Here is a 20,880-nt window from a genome sequence, read left to right on the forward strand (position 1 = left end):
AATTATTTGCAAACAGCAATGACCCAAGAAAGATTGGTTGGTCTATCAACTATATCGATAGAGGTAGACATAGCGTATAATTTAAATTTAGAAGAGCTTATAAACATTTTTATTGTGCAATATTCCTGTAGAACAAACATTTAATTAATATTATTATATAATCATTTTGCATTAATGTTTCTCTTGTAATAAAAACAAAATGGCAATTGGGGATTTTTTAATATTTTTGTCTTATAATCCATCAGGGGCGATATGTAATTGTTTGCCATCTAATCTGGCAATGGCCTTGCATATATGTTCTTCAGAGTTTGGTAGATTATCTGTTTACCTGCTTACACATTTGAGATAATGCACCAAAAGCTTTCCTAAGAATGCTTGACTATCCAGAAGAGGGTGACTTGATTAATTGATGAACCATCTTTGACAGATTCATTTCAATCACAGTCTAATGCTGTCTGTTTTTTCTTCTACATACTTTAGGTACTTTTAATTTCACAAGCAGTTTTGCTGAACTGGCCACCATCATTTCTTTGCTCTCTCTTCCAAGACTGTATGAACACGAACAGCTTCAAACTGACTGAAAATCTTTTCTGTTTTCATTCCATTTACCTCTTTTGAACATACCCTGCTTTTCCCCCCTTCTCTCTCTCTCTCTCTGCCTCTCTCCCATTCTGTCTTTTCCAAAGGCTACAATCTACAACCTTTAGCTGCTCACAATACATGCCAGCTGATTCCTTCTGAATCAGTTGAACCTTTTGAATATACAAAAAATTTAAAAAAAAAAATACTGATAGACAAATAGGTAATGAGAGGCATATTAAATATGCCATATGAACATTGGGGTTGCATTATGTTTGTTTGTTTGGAGAGTGCAGGTACATCAAATGCAACGCCTGAGAAGAAACTAGAAATATTACAGAGTAGTTGAGTCTGTAGACAGCAGATCAATAATGGAGTAAAAATAGATCACATGTTTTACATCTATTGTTATTATTATGTGATACCTCCAAGGGGTCCAAAGACTCATCGAGGGAGGGCTCCTATTCTACAACTCTCAGTCTCCACTACTCAATCCACCAACTACAGTGAACCATATCATCTACACACATCTCGGCCAGTGCATACAGTTTACACACCGACCAAGAGTTCACTTAGGAAAATACACCTCTTCGATGCTTCAAGTTCCTTAGCACTGAGAGTTTCTGCTCTGTTAGGTTTCTGCCTAGTCTCTGACAAAAACCAATGAGTTTGAAACCAACTGTCAGACCAGCGAAACATTATCAGAATGGACCAATAGCAGGTGAATATATGGGTTCTTGGGCTAGCGTTTGTGTCTCCTATAACATTCAGCTGGAGCAACTCATAGTATGGTGGCGAGTGTATTCCCGCAAGCTCTCTGGTCAGTTTTCACATGAAACTTTCATAGTTTCTGCATTCAGCTTTGAAATCATGTTGGATTTAATATCCACTTAATTTATATAATTTTGCATCGCCAAACTTTTGGCTCTTTATTTTAGTAAATTTAATTATATATTTTTTAAAAGTTACATCACTTATTAAATCTATTTGAGTGACCAGAATCCCTTAAGATCTGTTGTGGATACTTTCATACTGAGTACTTTCACTTAATAATGCAGATATTGGGAGAATAGTTTCTGCTAGATAAGGTGTAAAATCCGTTGTTCTTAAATTTACACATCAGCTATACAGGCAGTCCCCAGGTTACGAACAAGGTACATTCCTGAGAACGTCTTTAAGTTGAATTTGTATGTAAGTCGAATCTGTGATGAACAGCGCATATATGGTAATAATAATAATAACAATACTATAATCGCTCATATGTGGCAATAATAATACCGTATTAATAATAATAATAATACCCCTGTAATAATAAGTTACAGAAACTATTGTGCTCTTTCTTTTAATTCAAACAAACAGAACGTAAAAACAAACTGATATGTGTGGGTTTGTTTACATACACGGAAGAAACTAGTTCCCAAATAATTAAATTAAATTGAATTAAATAATTAAATTATTTAATTCAGTGGTTCTAAACTTTTTTGGTTCACGGCACCCTTAGCATATCAGGATTTCTTCATGGCATCCAAAGTAGTCAGAACATAGGCCTACCTAACAGTTGCAGTGTGCAGTTGGTGTGGTTATTTCAGTGAAAATATTGGAATATTTAGCTGTGCACAGTTTGGGACCACTGATTTAATTATCCTCATGGGGAGCCCGTTTGTAAGTATGGAACACCGTAAATTGGTCATCTGTAATCTGGGGACCGCCTGTACTTGTTTTTAATTGGAGGAGCTAGTGAATGAAATAACTGACCAAATTTTTGGATCCAGAAATTATTGTCTTTTACTTTTTAAAATAAGTTATTACATTTTATATTTAATAACATTAAACTTGAATTTTAATTAGAATATTTATATATACTGTTATAAATTTTTTACAGCTCAAACAGCAATAAAGGTAAAAGAACTTCTTTTAAAGTTCCAGTGAGTATGTTAATTACTGAAGAAATGTTTTCTGTATATTCCTTTCACACTAGAACATGGTAACACACAGAATATTCATTATAAACACCAATCAAGATCATGAAACTGTTATTTTCGTTTGAATTACCTGTTTACAAACATGCCAAAAATTACATTTTTGTTTAATCCTTTATCCAAATGGAATCATACAAATGTTGCACATGAAGTATCTTCACAACTATGCAACTCAAATTATATATATAGTGGCATGAGACATATATCTAATGTCCATACTAAAGCATTTTATATATATGCCTTAGTATGGGATACTAAGGCATCAACTGCTGTACTATCCTATAATTCAAATTATGGAATACTAAGGCAATTGATGTAACATCTTCACATCAGTTCCCTTAGTATCCCATAATGCAAAGCATACTTTCTTTCAGAAGTGTATATTACTATGCATTATGGGATAGGATCAATATGCACATTGGTTTCGATCTTTATTGAGGTCTCATTAATGGAAGCCAGATCTAGAAGAGATACCAAGGTCAAAATGCAGAATTTCTACAACTATTTCTGATACAGAGTATTTTAATAATAAAGTAATAAATCTTTTCATTATTTGTGTATGGGAAATATGTCTCCTGCTTCATGGCACTTGACTGTGGTACATTTCTCTTGAAGAGAAAGGTGCTCTATGCACTAGTTTTCATAAATAAAAGAGCAAAGAGAAAAATAACGATAACCCAAAAACTGTATGATAAAGTTTCATGCTATTCATTAAAAAGCAGTTTGATATGAGCTGTGAAAGAAACACCCACAAAAATTGTAAATAAACATTTTAATTCGGTAACAGGATACACACGAAGACACTATCAAAAACAAGAGGAGAAAATGAGATTGTCAAAGTGCCTGAGTAAGGAATGTGGTCTCCCCCACAGCAATACAGAAAGCAATATAGATCACAATAGGTTTTCTGTATACGACGAAGGGAAGATTACCATTCAGAAGGTATGTCATTTCCTAGGTCACTAAGGTGTCTAGGAAGGATAAACTATTGTTATTTTCCTTTTCCATTGTAAATAGGATTCTTAGATGTAGATTATTGAGGTGACAGAGAAAGGAGTCTAATGTGTCTGGGCCATGAGGCCAAATAGAGAGCACATCATCTACATATCTTAGCCAAAAATGACACACCTTCCGAATGGTAACCTCTCCTTCACTGTATACAGAAAACACACTTGCAGAGGCAGATATATTCACAAACTTTCCTATCACCACCATTCTTCTCAATAATATGGCATCAAACCTCTTACCTATAGAGCCTATTATCTTTGTTCCAATGGAACCTCTCTTTCAACAGAACTCGAGCACAACACACATTATACACATAACACCCTCCTCTGATGGCTACAATTTGCACAGAATTAAAAAAGTAATCAATCTTCCCTCCAGTCTGTGGCCATCCCTTCAGAAGGATTTCAGAAATGCCATCACCATCCTCTACTTTCGGGGCACATTGAAAAAAAAAAATAGCGAGGTCTTTTAAAAAGTACAACCTCTACACAATGTTTAAGCCCTGCTGAAAACTTGGTACCCTTTTCCATTCTATCCAAGATGAGCTCTCTCTCTTCTTTCACTATCTGGAGTATATAAAATACCCTGTTCCTACAAGTTGGCATTGGACAGATAAGTAAATCAGACACCATCCATTTAGATGAACACAAAACTTGCATCCGCAATCACATCTATGGTCTTTCTGGTCTTGCAGACCATGTATTGAGTACTGCTCACAGGATCTTCTGGGAAAAAACCACCATACTCCATCACAGTAAATTTAAAAAATAAAGACCATTTTTGGAATCTGCAGTGATACTCAGAAATCAACTGAATTTAAACAAATATAGGTGCAAAAAACTTCCCAAAATTTGGGAAAATTAATCGTCAGAGGTCCCAGTTTACATCCTAGGCCACCTACAAATGTCCATAGAGGGTGCACCACCATTAGAGTCATATCCATGTGTTGCATTCAGTATTGTGTTGTCTTTGTGTGTTTGTTACAAGTGTCATTTGTACTCCCTGAAGAAGTCTCAATGACTGAGACAAAATATTGAAAGCGTTAAAATTTGTTTTAAATCCTTAGTGCTATTAATACTCCATGAAACCTTCAACATGATTTCCTCCTGATATCGCTGCCATGTCTCAGTTCACCATGAACTTGGGCTATTTTGTTTTGCAAGGAAAATTCTACAAATAAATAGAATAGAGCTTTTGCTTTCCTTTTTCTACCCTTCCAACAAACTTTTGTGGAGACATTTGAAAAACAGAACACGCAAAGCACATTTTTAACCAATGGCTACCACCGTACTCCATATAAAAAGAATACTAACATCCTATACCCATGGTCTGTCTGCATAGAAAGTTAAGATCACTTATCTGCTCTCCTAAATACCAACTGCAACCCTTGGATTTATCTAGGATCTACCAGGTGCCTTGCAGCTATAATTGTTCATACTATGGCCAGACAAGCAGGATAACCAATATCAGAACACCAAAACTATATCTAGTACCGCTACTATGGATGATCAGGTTTGGCAAACTATGCTGTGGATACCTATCACAGGATTTGATTCCAGTTGCAGAGCTGACTGCAACTGTATTGGTACACAAATGATGGATAGTGGATCGCCCATGCCCCCCCCCCCCCCAATATGGAGGACAACTGTGAGATGAGCAAGATAACCTGATGAATAAGCAGCCCTTGACCAATAGCAGCAGCATTACTGTCATCAGGGAAAATGCCATCGAACAACTAAAACAATGTGATATAGCACCCTATAAATAAATATGTCACTGAGGAGGTACCTGAAGATCAATCACAGGGACTGTCCACAAGGTAAGTTGCACTGCTCCATGTCAGGAGCTGTTTCTATTTTGGAGATTGATGGTAGCCTGCACTAGCCCCCAGCTAGGAAGTAACAAATTCTGACTAATATCTCACCTCAGGGTCCAAATGCCAACAATGGTATCTTGAACACCACAAGAAATGTGTATATACCATCAAAGTAAACATACCAGCTTGAACATTAGCCAGGTCACTAAGGCTTGCATCCATAGCATAGGCAGAGGACTACGCTTGAAAAGTCCACTAAAGGTTCCAAGTCATTTCATTCATTTTAGAAATGAATGAAAACAACAAAACAAAAACATTGAGAATTGCATGACTATCTGTAGATCTGAACATCGAGAGATTTACTATCAAAATCAGAGGTATAACACAGTCAGGGGCGTGCTGGCCGTATATGCAATGTGTGCGATGCACACAGGCGCCAGGATAGTAAAGGTGCCAAAAAGGAGGAAATTCTGTTTTTTAAAGTGATTTTTTTATTGGAGGGGGGGGGAAATAGGGACGCCAACTCAAGTTTTGCACACAAGCGCCAGACACTACTGGTGTGCTACTGGGTATAGGGGCGCCAACTAAAGTTTTGCACACAGGTGCCGGACATTACTGGTGCTACCCTGAACACAGTGTCAGCACAGTGGTAGAAAACTCCCAACCGAAATGCAGTCAGGAATACATATCCATAATTGAAGTAGAAAAAGCCATAAAAAAAATTAAATGTGAAAAGTCAGTTGGAGTAGATGAAATTCAACCAAAAATGCAGTATAAAATTATTCAAAATTAAGTGGTTATTGAATACCACATTATTTCTTAGCCGAATAAGAAACTCAAAGATAGGAAATCTAATCTAAGAGTTTCATGCCTAATATAGAAAACTATATAAATAATGTTCGGCGAGTTCAAGCATAAGCCTACACCTGGTAGTGCAATGCCAGGCAACTCATAGTAAACGTGGAGCAAGCTCTGATCACTGTCCTTAATATTTTCCCATAATGTAAAACACAGCTCCTAGGAGATGTATTACTGTTCTACATTATGAGAGACGGTCACTACCCTTCTCTCATAATGTAGAACAGTATTTTTTGACCTTTTTTTTTGGTCTCATCAGTGAGTAGGTAGACCTAGATGTAATACTAAGGTTTCAATAGTCAGAGCTTATTTCTTTACTGTACGAGTTGCAAAGAGGCGCACAGATACAATTACTGAAATAAGAGCCAACAGGCTTCACTTCGGCAAAGTAAAATTATTCAAAATTAAGTGGATATTGAATACCGCATTATTTCTTAGCCGAATAAGAAACTCAAAGATAGGAAATCTAATCTAAGAGTTTCATGCTGAATATAGAAAACTATATAAATAAAGTTCGGCGAGTCCAAGCATAAGCCGACACCTGGTAGTGCAATGGAGGTCTAAAAGTTTTACAGTGGTTCACTGCATAATTCTTCTGCACAGTGCAGCTTGCTCAGAGGGTCGAATTCCAGATGATTGGAGTAGAGCTTTTATGGTCTATATAAAAAAAAAGAACCACAAGGGGGGAATGTGAGAATTACAAAGGTGTTTCCCTGACGAGTAAGATTTATGGTAAGATTTATGCAAGCATACATGAAAAGGTTAGGAAATTTGAAGAGAAATTTGCAGAAGAACAAACAAGGTGGGTTCATGCCAAATAGAGGTTGTCAAAATCAGATTTTCACTTTAAGACAAATAGTTGAGAAATCGTGGGAATATGATAAGGATCTGTACTTAAGTTTTGTAGATCTGGAAAAGGTATATGACAAGGAGAGTGGATGGGGATGAGTGGAACATTATACAGAGAATACATAGTCTATATTTAAGTTGTCAGTTAGTAGTTATAACTGCAAGAAATATAGGAAGATGGTTTGTTTAAAAATCAGGGATGAGACAGGGATGCACATTTCATTATCTGATATTAGATTTGGACATGTCAAACTTAGCTCTTTGCTTTATGTAGATGATGTACTCCTAAACACATCTAGTGCAAGTCTCCTGGATTTTCTAACTAAATTAAATAACGGCAGTAACACAGCAATAAAATTACCAAAACTATGAACATAGGCAGGACATAAAAAAACTTAAGCTATATCCTAAATGGAGATTAGGCACAATTTTTTGTGAAGGTGACATAAATATTGAAATAGACAACAGCATTAGTAAAGTAAAGTAAAGTAAAGGTATGGTGGGTAGCTAGCTGAATAAATTTATATGGAATGAGAGAAATTATCCAAAACACCAAACTAGTAGTGTTCAGGACAGTGTTCAGACTAGTTTTAAGTTATATATCTGAGAGTTGGGTTAGAAATAAAGCACTTGATCAAGATTAAAGACCAGAGTTATGAGGATTCAGAGAAAAATTAGGGGAGTGAACTGATGGCATCAGCAGTGGCAGAATCATATTAAAAATGAAGCTATTAGAAAGGAACTTGACACTATTAGCATTCATGAATGTATAAGCAGAGCTAATCTAAGGTGGTATGGCCACTTAAATACACTCATGTCCAAAACCTGAGGAGGAATACTTTTTCTGAAGATTACAACCACAAATTCAGATGAATCTGCCTGTGGCAATTTGTATAATTGATGATTTTGAGTAGAAAGTGGGTACACATTCAAATTTTCGAATTGCGCACAAAGGAGTCGTGGTAGCATTCAAAAAGGCAAACGTCTGTGCTAAGTGAATTGTGTTTGAAGGAAGTTCTTTTCATGAAGGAATAAAGTTGCATACTTGGATGTCTTATAATGTCTCAGACATATCATCTAGATGATTTCACATGGGGAAGAATTATCATGAAGAATGCCATAGAATTACTGATATTGTCAGAGTTTGGAATCTCACATTGCTTTGTATCCAGGCTCTGGGCAGCATTCAAATCAATGGAATGTGTTCCAGATGTTTGCTAAGTTGTCGCCCTCACTCCACCATGGAGCATGAACACCGATTTTTGGTTATAAAAGAAAAAAAACGTAATCCCATAGTCGTAGGGCTCCATCAGGGATCAGCTCTGAGCCCCTACCTCTTTGATCTTGTCATGGATGTACTAGTGGAGGACATCAAGAAGGAAGCGCCATGGAGCATGATGTTTGCCGATGATATTGTTCTCTGCTAATTATCTTGAGAGAAGCTTGAAAAGACCCTGGAAGAGTGGAGAAAGGTACTGGAAGATAGAGAGAGGCATGAAAATTAACTGTGTAAAGACCGAATATATGTCAATGGGGAGTGACGAAGATATGATCATACAACTCCAGGGTGAAAGGGAAGAACTTCAGGGAAGAAATTCAAGTACTTCGGGTCGGTCATCGAGAGGAATGGTGACCTGGATGAGAAAATACAGGACCAAATAACATGTGGCTGGATGAACTGGAGGAAGATAAGCGGGGTCCTGTGCGACAAGAGAGTGAGTTGTAAGATGAAAGGAAAGCTGTATAAGATGGTGGTGATGCTGGCGATGCTCCATGGCATGGAGACGTGGCCTATAACAAAGACACAGGAGAGGAAGATGGAGGGTGGTGGAGATGCAGATGTTGAGATGGATGAGTGGAGTGACAAAGGACAGGATAAGGAATGACTTCATCAGAGGGATGGTCAAAGTGGGGCCGATCGGTAAGAAGGTACAAGAAAGCAAGCTGAGGTGGTTCGGTCATGTAGAGAGAAGGAGTAAGGAGTATGTTGGTAAATGAGTGTATGGAGGTGGAGGGAAGGAGGAAAAGAGGCAGGCCCAAACTCAGATGGAGGGATAAGGTGGCAGAGGATCTTAGGGAGAAAGGATGGAGTCGGGAAGATGCCCTGGACCAGAGAATCTGGAAGAAGAAGATTAAAGAAGGGAACGCCGACCCTGTTTAACACGGGATAAGGCATAGCGAATGAAGAAGAAGAAGAAGAGATCGCAAAGGTGGTGAAGGTAAGACAGAGGATTGCTTCAATAATGAGGACTCTTTTATCTCTGCAGGTCAGAGTCCTCGTTATTGAAGCAATCCTTCACCACCTTTGAATGAACTGAGACTATTGTTCTCAGATTTGGTTCCCAGGATTTGAAGGGGATAAATTAACTGCGGAAAGGGGATAAATTAACAGTCCTGAAACAAAGATGGTTTCAGGACTGTACAATGTTAGTTATGAGGATTGGCTGAGGGAATATGGACTGCAGAGTTTGGTGGATAGAAGAAGAGGTGATAGACAGGAACCGTGATGAGTCTTTTGACTCCATGGAAGCCTGAATAATAATAATAATAATAATAATAAGTCTGCGCGGTTAGCCTTGTGGCTTTGCGCTTCGCAACCATATGCCTGGGGAAGGAGTGTCCTAGGTTCGATTCCCGTCCACGACGTGAGGAGCTTAAGGATCTTCCTCAGCCATAGCCAAGTTAGCCGGTCTTGGGAGTCGGCAGCAGGGTTTTTTCCGCCAGTTTATCTGGGGTTTTTCATCCCGCAAGCAGGCAAACTGGCCCCGTGAACACACAGGTTACAGTCATAAATATTTACGGCAAGGAAGGCAACGGGAAACCACCTTGCTCATAATCATCTCTCCCTAGAATGGTAGCATATAGCTACCCTCCCCCGGCCGTATGGCAGATGGGAACCAGAAGAATAATAATAATAATTTATCAATAAATATAATTTTAAACATGGAAAGCATAAAGGTCAACATTCAATAGCTATGCTTCATATGTGCCGTGAGAAGCACGAAAGGGTTTACACTTCGCAGTGAGATTAGATTATAATTAGCAATGCCAGAGTGAAAGATGGATAATTTGAATTTTTAAACAATTTGTAAAATACAGACATATAATGTGCACAGAAATCAGAAAAAGTTATAAATTGTGAAATTATGATTTTTCTGGATTGAACCAAAGAAAGGCTGAAATAATTTGTTTTACTTACTTATCTATACACAAGTTCCAACCTCTTTCAACTATAATCATACAGTCTGCAAAAGCACTGGCAGAAAACAGGACATTCAGTAGATCATCAACATCATTTCCAATTGTAAATATGTGCAAAAAGTTCTAAATTATTTATAGAAATTTAGATATTAAAAATTTGTCTATATCGGTGTTCTAAAAAAAATCGACTCATGACAAATGACAACATTCAATTGGATTAGTTGACACGATAACTAATCACAGCCACTGATTTCTAAGTGCTACTGTTCAGCACTCACCCTGCCTCACCCTCTGAGCAGTTTAAAATCACTGGAATGATAAGAATTTGACCTGCTGCACCATCTGTACATCTGCTCAAAGGGCTCAAGGGTAAAAGTATTTGTGACCTCACACCTAGGCTATTAACGCAAATATAATGCAATGTTTACACTTCGAAAAATGTCCTCTTCATGATGCATTAGTATATTGTATTTAATTTTAGGAATCATGCAAAGCCAGGAAACAATTAGGGGAGTCTTTAACAGGAATAAATGATACTACAATTCCATGAATGTCCACCAAACACCTAGCACACCCTGAATATTCGACCCTGTTGATAATATATCACCATACATTTTGAAGGAATGTGCCAGTGAGTTGACATCTGCCTTGACATATTAGTTTAATATGAGTCTTGCATTCCCTGAAGTTCCAAAGGAGTGGAAGAAAGGCAAGATTGTGTCACTTTATAAGGGAGGTGACAGAACCCAATCATCAAATTATAGGCCTATCTATGTGTCACTTGTTGTGGTTAAAGTGCTGGAGAGGCTGGCAAGAACCAGGATCCAGAATTGGGTTGACAACAGTGGTATTATCTTTGATGGACAGCTTGGATTTGCTAAAGCAAGGTGATGTTTTAGTAATCTACTTACATATTACAATAAGGTGACAACATAATTGGACAAAAGAGATTGATACATAGTGGTATACTTAGATTTTGTAAAGGCTTTTGATAGATTACTGCATGATAAGTTGATATCATGCAGTAATCTATATGTCAAACTAGATAGAATTGGATTGGATATTATACTAGTGCATTGGATTGGAAATTGACTATCTGATAGATATCAGCAAGTTGTGTATGGGGGAGCAATATCCCAAAAGAGGAAAATCAGTAGTGGTGTGCCTCAGGGGTCTGTTTTAGGACCATTGTTGTTTAACCTGTATGTTAATGATATTGGGGAAGATTTGGATGGTGAAATTCGGTTGTTTGCAGATGACGCAAAGTTGGGACAAACTACGAGGGCTAGAGCAGATGTTCTGGCCTTACAAGAATACTTGAATAGATTGAGTGAATGGGAATGCCGGTTCAATGTTGAAAAATGTAAGGTTTTCAAATTTGGGAAACAAAGATGTGATGTAGAATTTACACTTGGTGAGGATATATTGTTGGAGGTGGAGGAAATGATATCTTTGGGTGTTGGTGGATAAGGATCTAAAATTTAGAAGACACATTGCCAAAATTGTGAGGACAACATGACGAATTCTGGGAATGATGTAGAGGACACTGACTTGTAGAAGTAAGGAGATTCTTGTTCCATTGTATAATGACTTGATTAGATCACATATGGAATATTGTGCAAAGATTTGGTCACCTGGTGTGCAAAAAGACAAAGAGATGTTGGAAAGGGTACAGAGGCAATTGACTATGGTAGTTTCTAGAAATACACTTTTATTAATACAGACCAGTATTTTACAAATAAACATTTATTAAAACCTACCAGTTTTGCCAGCAAACTGTCTGGCTTTTTCAAGGTATTACGGAGATATGAAAGTAAATGCAAATTAAAAGGAACATAAAAAACGTTGTAAACCAAACTAGTATCTATGGTTACACGTTTCGCGTGACAAAGATGGCTTATTGTTCTTATTCATTATCACTCATGCGTGTTTGTTGTAGACTTGTAATGTGATTACTGGCTAGCTGTAGTTCAGATTGACTGAGAGAGAGGATCAAGTTTTTCCACAAACTGTTGAGAATTATACCCTGATTTCTGTTGAGGTTTCTGCCGGTTATTAGTACTATTGTGACTTCCTTAAAAACACGATGCCTGTAGTCGTCATCGAGATATGGCATGGAGCTGTTTTGCCAATCTATCATGTGGTTAGACGTGCAGAAATGATGTGCTAAGCCGGAAGAAATGCTTCTGTTGTGGTTTACATCACCAACATGTTCTTTTTGTCTAATTTCTAAACTTCGTGAAGTTTGTCCAATGTAGGCAAGACCACAGGAGCAGGGAATGTAATATACTCCTGGATATTTGTAGAACGGAACTTTATCTTTTGGAGATCCTAAAACTTGTCTGATGTTGGTGGTTGGTTTGAAGACCACTCTGATGTTGTTGGTTCTTAGTATTCTTGCTATTTGATAAGAAATTGACTTGATGAAAGGTATCACTACAGTAGAAACGTGCTGACGGTGGGATTCTTCTTGTCTGGGGTTGTCATTGTATAGATATTTTTTGATGATGTTTTGAGGGTATCCATTTTGTGATAATGTGTTGGCTATTAGTGAGAGTTCATTCTGTGTATCCTCCTCTTCTGATATAAACTTTTTGGCTCTATGTTTCAACATGTGGATAATACTCAGTTTGTGTGACTTGTGATGGTTTGAAGTATAGTGAAGATATCTTCCAGTATCTGTGGGCTTTCTGTAAATGGATAATTTGACACTGTTAGGTTGTTTTTTTATCAAAATATCTAAAAAATGCAGTTGGTTGTTGTTTTCTACTTCCAGAGTGAATTTTATCTTGCTACGTATTGAGTTGATTTTATCCACAAACGATTTAAGGTTGTCTAAGCTGTCTTGCCATATCATACACATATCTCCACCATGTAGATGGTTTTGGAGAGATTGCAGAGAGAATTTCTTTTTCAAGTTTTTCCATGAAAAGGTCTGCACAAGATGGTGATAGTGGGCTTCCCATTGCTAGGCCTTCTAATTGTTGGTATATGGTGTTGTTAACTTTGAAGAAATTAGATTGAAGGCAGTGTCTGAACATCTGTGTGATGTCTAGAGGAAAGAGGTCTTGGATGATGTTTATTACCTCGTCTACTGGAACATTGGTGAAAAGGGATACAACATCTAGGCTGGCTAGCATGTCAGTTGGTGCAATCGTAATGGCTTGGAGTTTATTTACAAAATGGTGACTATTCTTGATATAGGATTCTGATGATCGTATTTTATTATTTAATAAGTTTGCAAGATGTTTTGCCAAAAAGTAGGTTGGTGATGATCTTCCATCAACTATTGGACGGAGAGGTATATCCTGTTTATGTATTTTAGGTGTTCCATATAGTCTTGGGGTGATAGGATGTGAGGATTTTAGTGTTCTCTTCACTTCTTCTGGCCAATTGTTACAATTTCTGATTAGTTGGTTTGTTTCATTATGATTTTTAATTGTGGGGTCTCTGTCTAGGATTTTATAAGTTGAGGTGTCTGATAGTAATACGTTTAACTTATAATAATCTTTAGAGTTGAGGATAACTGTAGAATTTCCTTTATCAGCTTTTGTAATAATGATATCTTTATTTTTCTTCAAGTTGAGAATTGCCTTTCTTTCATAAGGAGACATGTTGAGAACAGGTTGTTTTGCTTTGACTAGGATTATTGTACTTTTGAATCTAATAGTGTCTGCAACGTTTTTTGGTAGTGGATATAGGCCTTTTTCAATTCCACACATAAAATCCATTTTAGGAATCTTTTTGGGTGTAATCGCGAAATTAAAACCTTTTTTTAGAATATCAGATTCATTTCTTGTGAGGTTATGATTTGACAAATTGAAAATCACTTTGTCATCCGGGAGGTTGTTTTGTGTCCGATATTTTTTCTTGTAAAGTTCGTTGAATTTCCTAATTTGTTTATCCTTATAAAGTTTGAAAGTTTTTTCGTAATTGCGTTGTATCATTTGGTCTAGTTGATTCCATATGGTGTTCTACGTTGTTGGAAATTTCATCAAATAACTTGCGGCAATTACTGTCACTTTTATTAAGTTCGTATCTCGTGTGTTGTATCCTTTCTCTAACAAGCGCTAATGAAGTGCGTAGATAAATTTTTTTAGCTGATGAAATTGACTGATGAAATTGGCTGATGAAAAAATTGGCAAAACATCTTGCAAACTTATTAAATAATAAAATACGATCATCAGAATCCTATATCAAGAATAGTCAACATTTTGTAAATAAACTCCAAGCCATTACGATTGCACCAACTGACATGCTAGCCAGCCTAGATGTTGTATCCCTTTTCACCAATGTTCCAGTAGACGAGGTAATAAACATCATCCAAGACCTCTTTCCTCTAGACATCACACAGATGTTTAGACACTGCCTTCAATCTAATTTCTTCAAAGTTAACAACACCATATACCAACAATTAGAAGGCCTAGCAATGGGAAGCCCACTATCACCATCTTGTGCAGACCTTTTCATGGAAAAACTTGAAAAAGAAATTCTCTCTGCAATCTCTCCGAAACCATCTACATGGTGGAGATATGTGTATGATATATTCATCATATGGCAAGACAGCTTAGACAACCTTAAATCGTTTGTGGATAAAATCAACTCAATACGTAGCAAGATAAAATTCACTCTGGAAGTAGAAAACAACAACCAACTGCATTTTTTAGATATTTTGATAAAAAAACAACCTAACAGTGTCAAATTATCCATTTACAGAAAGCCCACAGATGCTGGAAGATATCTTCACTATACTTCAAACCATCACAAGTCACACAAACTGAGTATTATCCACATGTTGAAACATAGAGCCAAAAAGTTTATATCAGAAGAGGAGGATACACAGAATGAACTCTCACTAATAGCCAACACATTATCACAAAATGGATACCCTCAAAACATCATCAAAAAATATCTATACAATGACAACCCCAGACAAGAAGAATCCCACCGTCAGCACGTTTCTACTGTAGTGATACCTTTCATCAAGTCAATTTCTTATCAAATAGCAAGAATACTAAGAGCCAACAACATCAGAGTGGTCTTCAAACCAACCACCAACATCAGACAAGTTTTAGGATCTCCAAAAGATAAAGTTCCGTTCTACAAATATCCAGGAGTATATTACATTCCCTGCTCCTGTGGTCTTGCCTACATTGGACAAACTTCACGAAGTTTAGAAATTAGACAAAAAGAACATGTTGGTGATGTAAACCACAACAGAAGCATTTCTTCCGGCTTAGCACATCATTTCTGCACGTCTAACCACACGATAGATTGGCAAAACAGCTCCATGCCATATCTCGATGACGACTACAGGCATCGTGTTTTTAAGGAAGCCACAATAGTACTAATAACCGGCGGAAACCTCAACAGAAATCAGGGTATAATTCTCAACAGTTCGTGGAAAAACTTGATCCTCTCTCTCAGTCAATCTGAACTACAGCTAGCCAGTAATCACATTACAAGTCTACAACAAACACGCATGCGTGATAATGAATAAGAACAATAAGCCATCTTTGTCACGCGAAACGTGTAACCATAGATACTAGTTTGGTTTACAACGTTTTTTATGTTCCTTTTAATTTGCATTTACTTTCATATCTCCGTAATACCTTGAAAAAGCCAGACAGTTTGCTGGCGAAACTGGTAGGTTTTAATAAATGTTTATTTGTAAAATACTGGTCTGTATTAATAAAAGTGGTTTTCTATCTATAAAAACGACCAAAAATGTATACCTTGAATTATGGTAGTTTCTGTTCTCTGGAATGTTGAATATGAAGAAAGGTTGAGAAGATTCAGTTTACAGAGTCTAGCGGATAGGAGGAAGAGGCGATATGATAGAGATGTACAAGTTGGTAAGGGGTTGTTATAGTATTAACATTGAAGAGGTTTAATAAAATGGTGGGAGAACAAGAGATAATCCCTGGAAGCTGTATAACGAAGGTGTGAACAAGGGAATGAGAAGCAGATTTTTGTGCATGCAGAATTGTGAATGATCTGAATGCCTTGCCCAATAGTGTGCTGTCTGCAGAGAACTTGACTGTGTTTAAGTCAAGGTATGACAAGCTGTGTGTGTGTATGAACAAGAGTCTGCCTAGATGAGTCTGACTCCATAGGATCTTGATTGATTCTCTTCCATCAAGACAGGTTGAGTACTTCATGAGTTCATCTTCTCCACTCTACTGTTAATAAAGTTTTTCTTGAAAGACTTGAAGGCTGTTGATCTGAGCAGCTTTCTTAATATTAGTGATCCAGCTTATCCTTGGTCTGCCACTTGTCCGTTTGGTGATTTTCCTTCCCTGTTGGGCACTGTGCACCATGTTACACACACCTGGTGCATGCTTAGCAAATTAATTGAATAATCTTATTAGCTTCCAACACTCAAATACCATCTGCATTCAATAAACTTATTCTTTAACATTCATTTTTTTTTTTTTTTGCTTGCAGCATAATGATAAAATTCTTTTGAATTGCCTTTAGCTTGCATGGCCAATTTCTCAAATTTAGCTTTCTTTCCACGCAATACTCAATATTTTTATTTTTCTGGCTTGAGCTTTATATGTTTCATAACTCCTCTAACTCTTATTCTCATGATATTTTTTTCATATTATCATCATCTTCTTCTGGATCTCTTTACTTAATAACGTTGCACATCCATTTCACTCCCAACCTATTTATTCTTCAAACACTAGGGTTACATTCAGATAATACCATCTCATTTAAGCACTTTTTCAAAGATTCCCATGCATTGCTGACATTTTTCCATTCAATAACTGATACCATGGGACCGAAGATAGCATTCTCCTAAGCTGATCATAATTTCCAGCTTTTTAGTTTAGCATGTAACCTGTTCTAATCAGAGCATTAGTACGATTAGATACATCCCAAGAAAGCACAGCATGATCACTGTCACCAGTTGGTGGTAAAATTGCCATATTCTTGACAGAGACCCCTTGTGACGCTTTGAGCAAATCCACCACTCTTTGACCTCGAGCTCCTTCTTTCACATGCTGCTTGAGAAAGTTGTCTTGCAACAATTCAATAAATTCCTCTTCTTTCTTTTCATGAGAATTCTCTTTAACCAATCAGTGTTTGGAAAATTGAAATCATCCGATGATCACTCCTTTGGTACCCATAAGTCTAAATTGGTGATGCATTTCTTTGTCCTCTGCAACTGAGCCAGCAGGTCTGTAGCAACACCCCACCATATATTTCATTCTGTTAACCTGCACTTCACAACGTAGACTCACACTCACCACTACATTGCACATTGTTACCATTATTGTTTTCTTGCATTTCTACCCTAACTGGTCTTAAGTCATCTGATATCATTAGTAGTACTCCTCCTCTTCTCCCTTCTATTCTGTCATTCTTAAAAATAGTATACCCATTACACTCGACCCCAGTTACCATATCTGATTCTGATAACCAAGTTTCACTAATGCCAACAATCTTAGGCCACATCAGGAGTGTAGGAAACACTAATAACTGGTATGAGACCTAACACAGAGAGTTAGGGAAACCAAATTATAAAGGGAGGAATGGTGTGAACGTGAGTGTAAGACCGACAGTGATATATAACTGTGTTAATGATGGGAATGGGCTTTGTCATGGAAATGTTGACGAGGTAAGAACAATTTCGGGTTTGTGTTCGTCCAGTTCAGATCCATCATATGTGTGCAAAGTGTGTGCACACATCATATGTGTGCATTCATTAGAGAAGAATAGAGATCTGCAAATTGTCCAACTGTGTCAGGCAGACTGCAAACAAGAGTATACAAAAGAACATGCAGGTAGATTATTATATCGGTACACGAATGCTAGGAGTATCAGAAACAAAGGGGTAGAGTTTGTTGCCTTAGTCAATATGTTGCGACCTCAGATTGTAGGAATTAGTGAGACCTGGCTATCAGAATCAGACCTACTAACTGGTATCGAGTGTCATGGGTACAGAATTTTTAGGAAGGGTAGAGTGGATAGGAGAGGAGGGGACATGTGATTAGTTCAGTGATATCGGATGATATCATTGAACTAATGATATCGGATGACTTAAATCCAGTTAGAGTTGAGACCTATCATGTAGTAATACTACTAACAATATTTCATGTGAATGTGAGTTTGAAGCCATCTGGTGTGAGATAGAATCTAACACCAGATGAATTAACATAAGACAAATTACATAGTGGGGTGCTGTTACAGACCTGGTGGATCAGTTGCTGGTGATGAAGAAATGCATCACTAAATAGAATAGGTGAGTGTGAAAAGAGTAATCATAATGGGAGATTTTAATTTTCCAAATATTGATTGTTATCAGTAGAATCTCATGAGAAGAATGAAAATGCATTTATTGAGTTGTTGCGGGACAACTTCCTTAAGCAGCATGTGACAGAAGGAACTCGACGTCAAAGAGTGTTAGATTTGATTATAGTGCCAGAGGGCGGTTCAGTTAAAGACGTAACTATTCTGCCTCCAGTTGGTGACAGTGATCATGCGGTACTCGGGAATTGACTAAGTTTATGAATGTTCCATTCAGAAAAGGTTACATGCTTAACTACAAAGCAGAAAATTATGACCAACTGAGAAGTATACTGAGTTCAGTGGAATGGGATGCTGGATGGAAAGAATATCGACAGTGCATGAGAAGCATTTAAACAATACTTAAATGATGCAATATCAGAATGTGTCCCGAGAGTTCGAAGAATAATTAGAGTAGGAGTCAAATGGATATGTAATCTTATTAAGCAAGAGATTCATAAGAAAAGGACGATTTGGAAGGAATACCATTTGCATAAGGATGACGTCTGTTATGAACATTATAAGCAGCAGGCTAGAATAGTCACAACTGTTATACGGAAAGCAAAGTCTGATTATAAAAAGAAATTGGCTCTGTGTGCTAAAGACAACCCACAAGAGTCAGAAGAGGTTGTTCAGTTAATGGGTGTCTATTTTGTTAAAAGCTATCAACCTGGTGAACGCAACATTGAGCTCACTGTTACCTCTTCACTATATGAAGAAACGCAGGTGTGTGAGGCCGAAGTATTAGAGCTGTTGCACAAACTGAATAAGAATTCAGCAATAAGGATTGATGGAATATCAGCACATGTGCTAAAAGAGTGTTCATCTGAACTGGCCATTCCTTTGACCAGGATGGTGCAAAGACTGATGTATCCAACTATCGACCAATTAGTATTTCAGAAGTGGTGGTGAAGATTTTGGAAAAAGGTTAGGGGCCCACCTTCAGAAATGGGTTTTTATTATTATTATTATTATTATCCAGGAGGTCGTTTTTAGGAAACACAAAGTTTATCATACCACTCCTTGAACCTTTTGACTGTTCCTGCTCCAACCACTCTCTCAGGCAATGCATTCCAATGTTCAACCATCCTCCATGCAAAGAAACCACTCCTCACTCTCTTGCGCATAGCCTCCTTTTGTAACTTCCAAGGATGATCCCTTGTCATCGCTCCTTCCCACCATTCCACCAAGTGAAAAAGCTCTCCAATGTCTACCCTGTAACTGCCTCTCAACAGTTTAAAAGTCTCGATCATATCACCTCTCCTTCTATACACCAAACTCTGCAGTCCACATTCCCTCAGTCGATCCTCATATTGTACAGTCCTGAAACCATCTTTGTTATCTGCTTCTGTACCCTTTCCACAGTCAGTTTATCCCCTTCACATCCTGGGGACCAAATCTGATCTTATCAGGGTCTTATGATCAGGATTGAGTGAATTTCTACTTTGAAATGAACAACATGGGTTTACTAAGGGAAGGTCATGTTTTAGCAACTTGCTCACATTCTATTATAATGTGACCATTGAACTAGACAAGAGGAATGGATTCACCATGATACTTTTGGATTTTGCTAAGGCTTTTGACAGAATACAGCATGGCAAACTACTGCATAAATTGGAGGAAATTGGTCTGGGTTATACAATATTAGCATGGGTAAGAGGATGGCTTACTGACAGATATCAAAAAGTGGTATACGGGGGATCTGAGTCTGCAAGGTTAAAGATTTAATGTGCCAAAACCATCCTTGACGGTGCTTCCCCTCCACCTCTAGCAGACTTACATGATGATTTTGTCAAATTCTGGAGTAGTCTTTTCTGCTCCACCTCCACACTTCCCTGATTATGATAACCAACCTATGATATTGAGGTCCATTCCTGCCCTTCAAATATATCAGCCTGTTTCCATCCAGGAGATTAAAGCAGCTCTTCCATCCAATTTCTCTGATTCCAGACCTGATGGCTTTCCTGCGTCTAAGCTTCGGAAGGTGCCATTGAAGATTCTTCAAGACTTAGTGGACATTCTCTTTTCCAGTAAAGTAATATCACCATACTTACGTGCTTCAAGAACTATCTTCATTCCAAAGAAAGAAACTTCAAGCTGTGCATCAGACTTTAGAACTATTACCATCTCCCCTGTGTTACTTAGACTCGGTCATAAAATATTAGTTAAACGACTTCAGCAACATATACAGCATGACTACAGACAGAGAGCTTTTGTCCCTTCGGACGGCTGCACCGAGAATATATATCTTCTTTCTTCTCTTCTCTCTGATTCCTGATGCCACCTTAAGCCTCT

The 20,880-nt window shown here is 37.5% G+C and overlaps 1 protein-coding gene across 3 annotated transcripts in view; it reads left to right on the forward strand.

Moving 5' to 3' along the window:
• The window catches only part of LOC150103689 (DNA repair protein SWI5 homolog), a 90,946-nt gene that overhangs the window by 13,553 nt on the left and 56,513 nt on the right, over positions 1 to 20,880 (forward strand). For 2 of the 3 annotated variants that reach the window (XM_090397029.1, XM_090397027.1), the window contains exon 2: positions 2,462 to 2,504. In XM_090397029.1, coding sequence (XP_090253155.1) covers positions 2,462 to 2,504 — 43 coding nt within the window. The remainder of the gene's footprint in view (positions 1 to 2,461; positions 2,505 to 20,880) is intronic. The other variant, XM_090397026.1, reaches the window with a different exon arrangement.

The sequence above is a fragment of the Typopeltis vanoorti genome, chromosome 8 (genome assembly GCF_054136105.1).
Source record: "Typopeltis vanoorti isolate ZY-2024b chromosome 8, IOZ_Tvanoo_1.0, whole genome shotgun sequence".
Taxonomy (NCBI): Eukaryota; Metazoa; Arthropoda; class Arachnida; order Uropygi; family Thelyphonidae; genus Typopeltis; species Typopeltis vanoorti.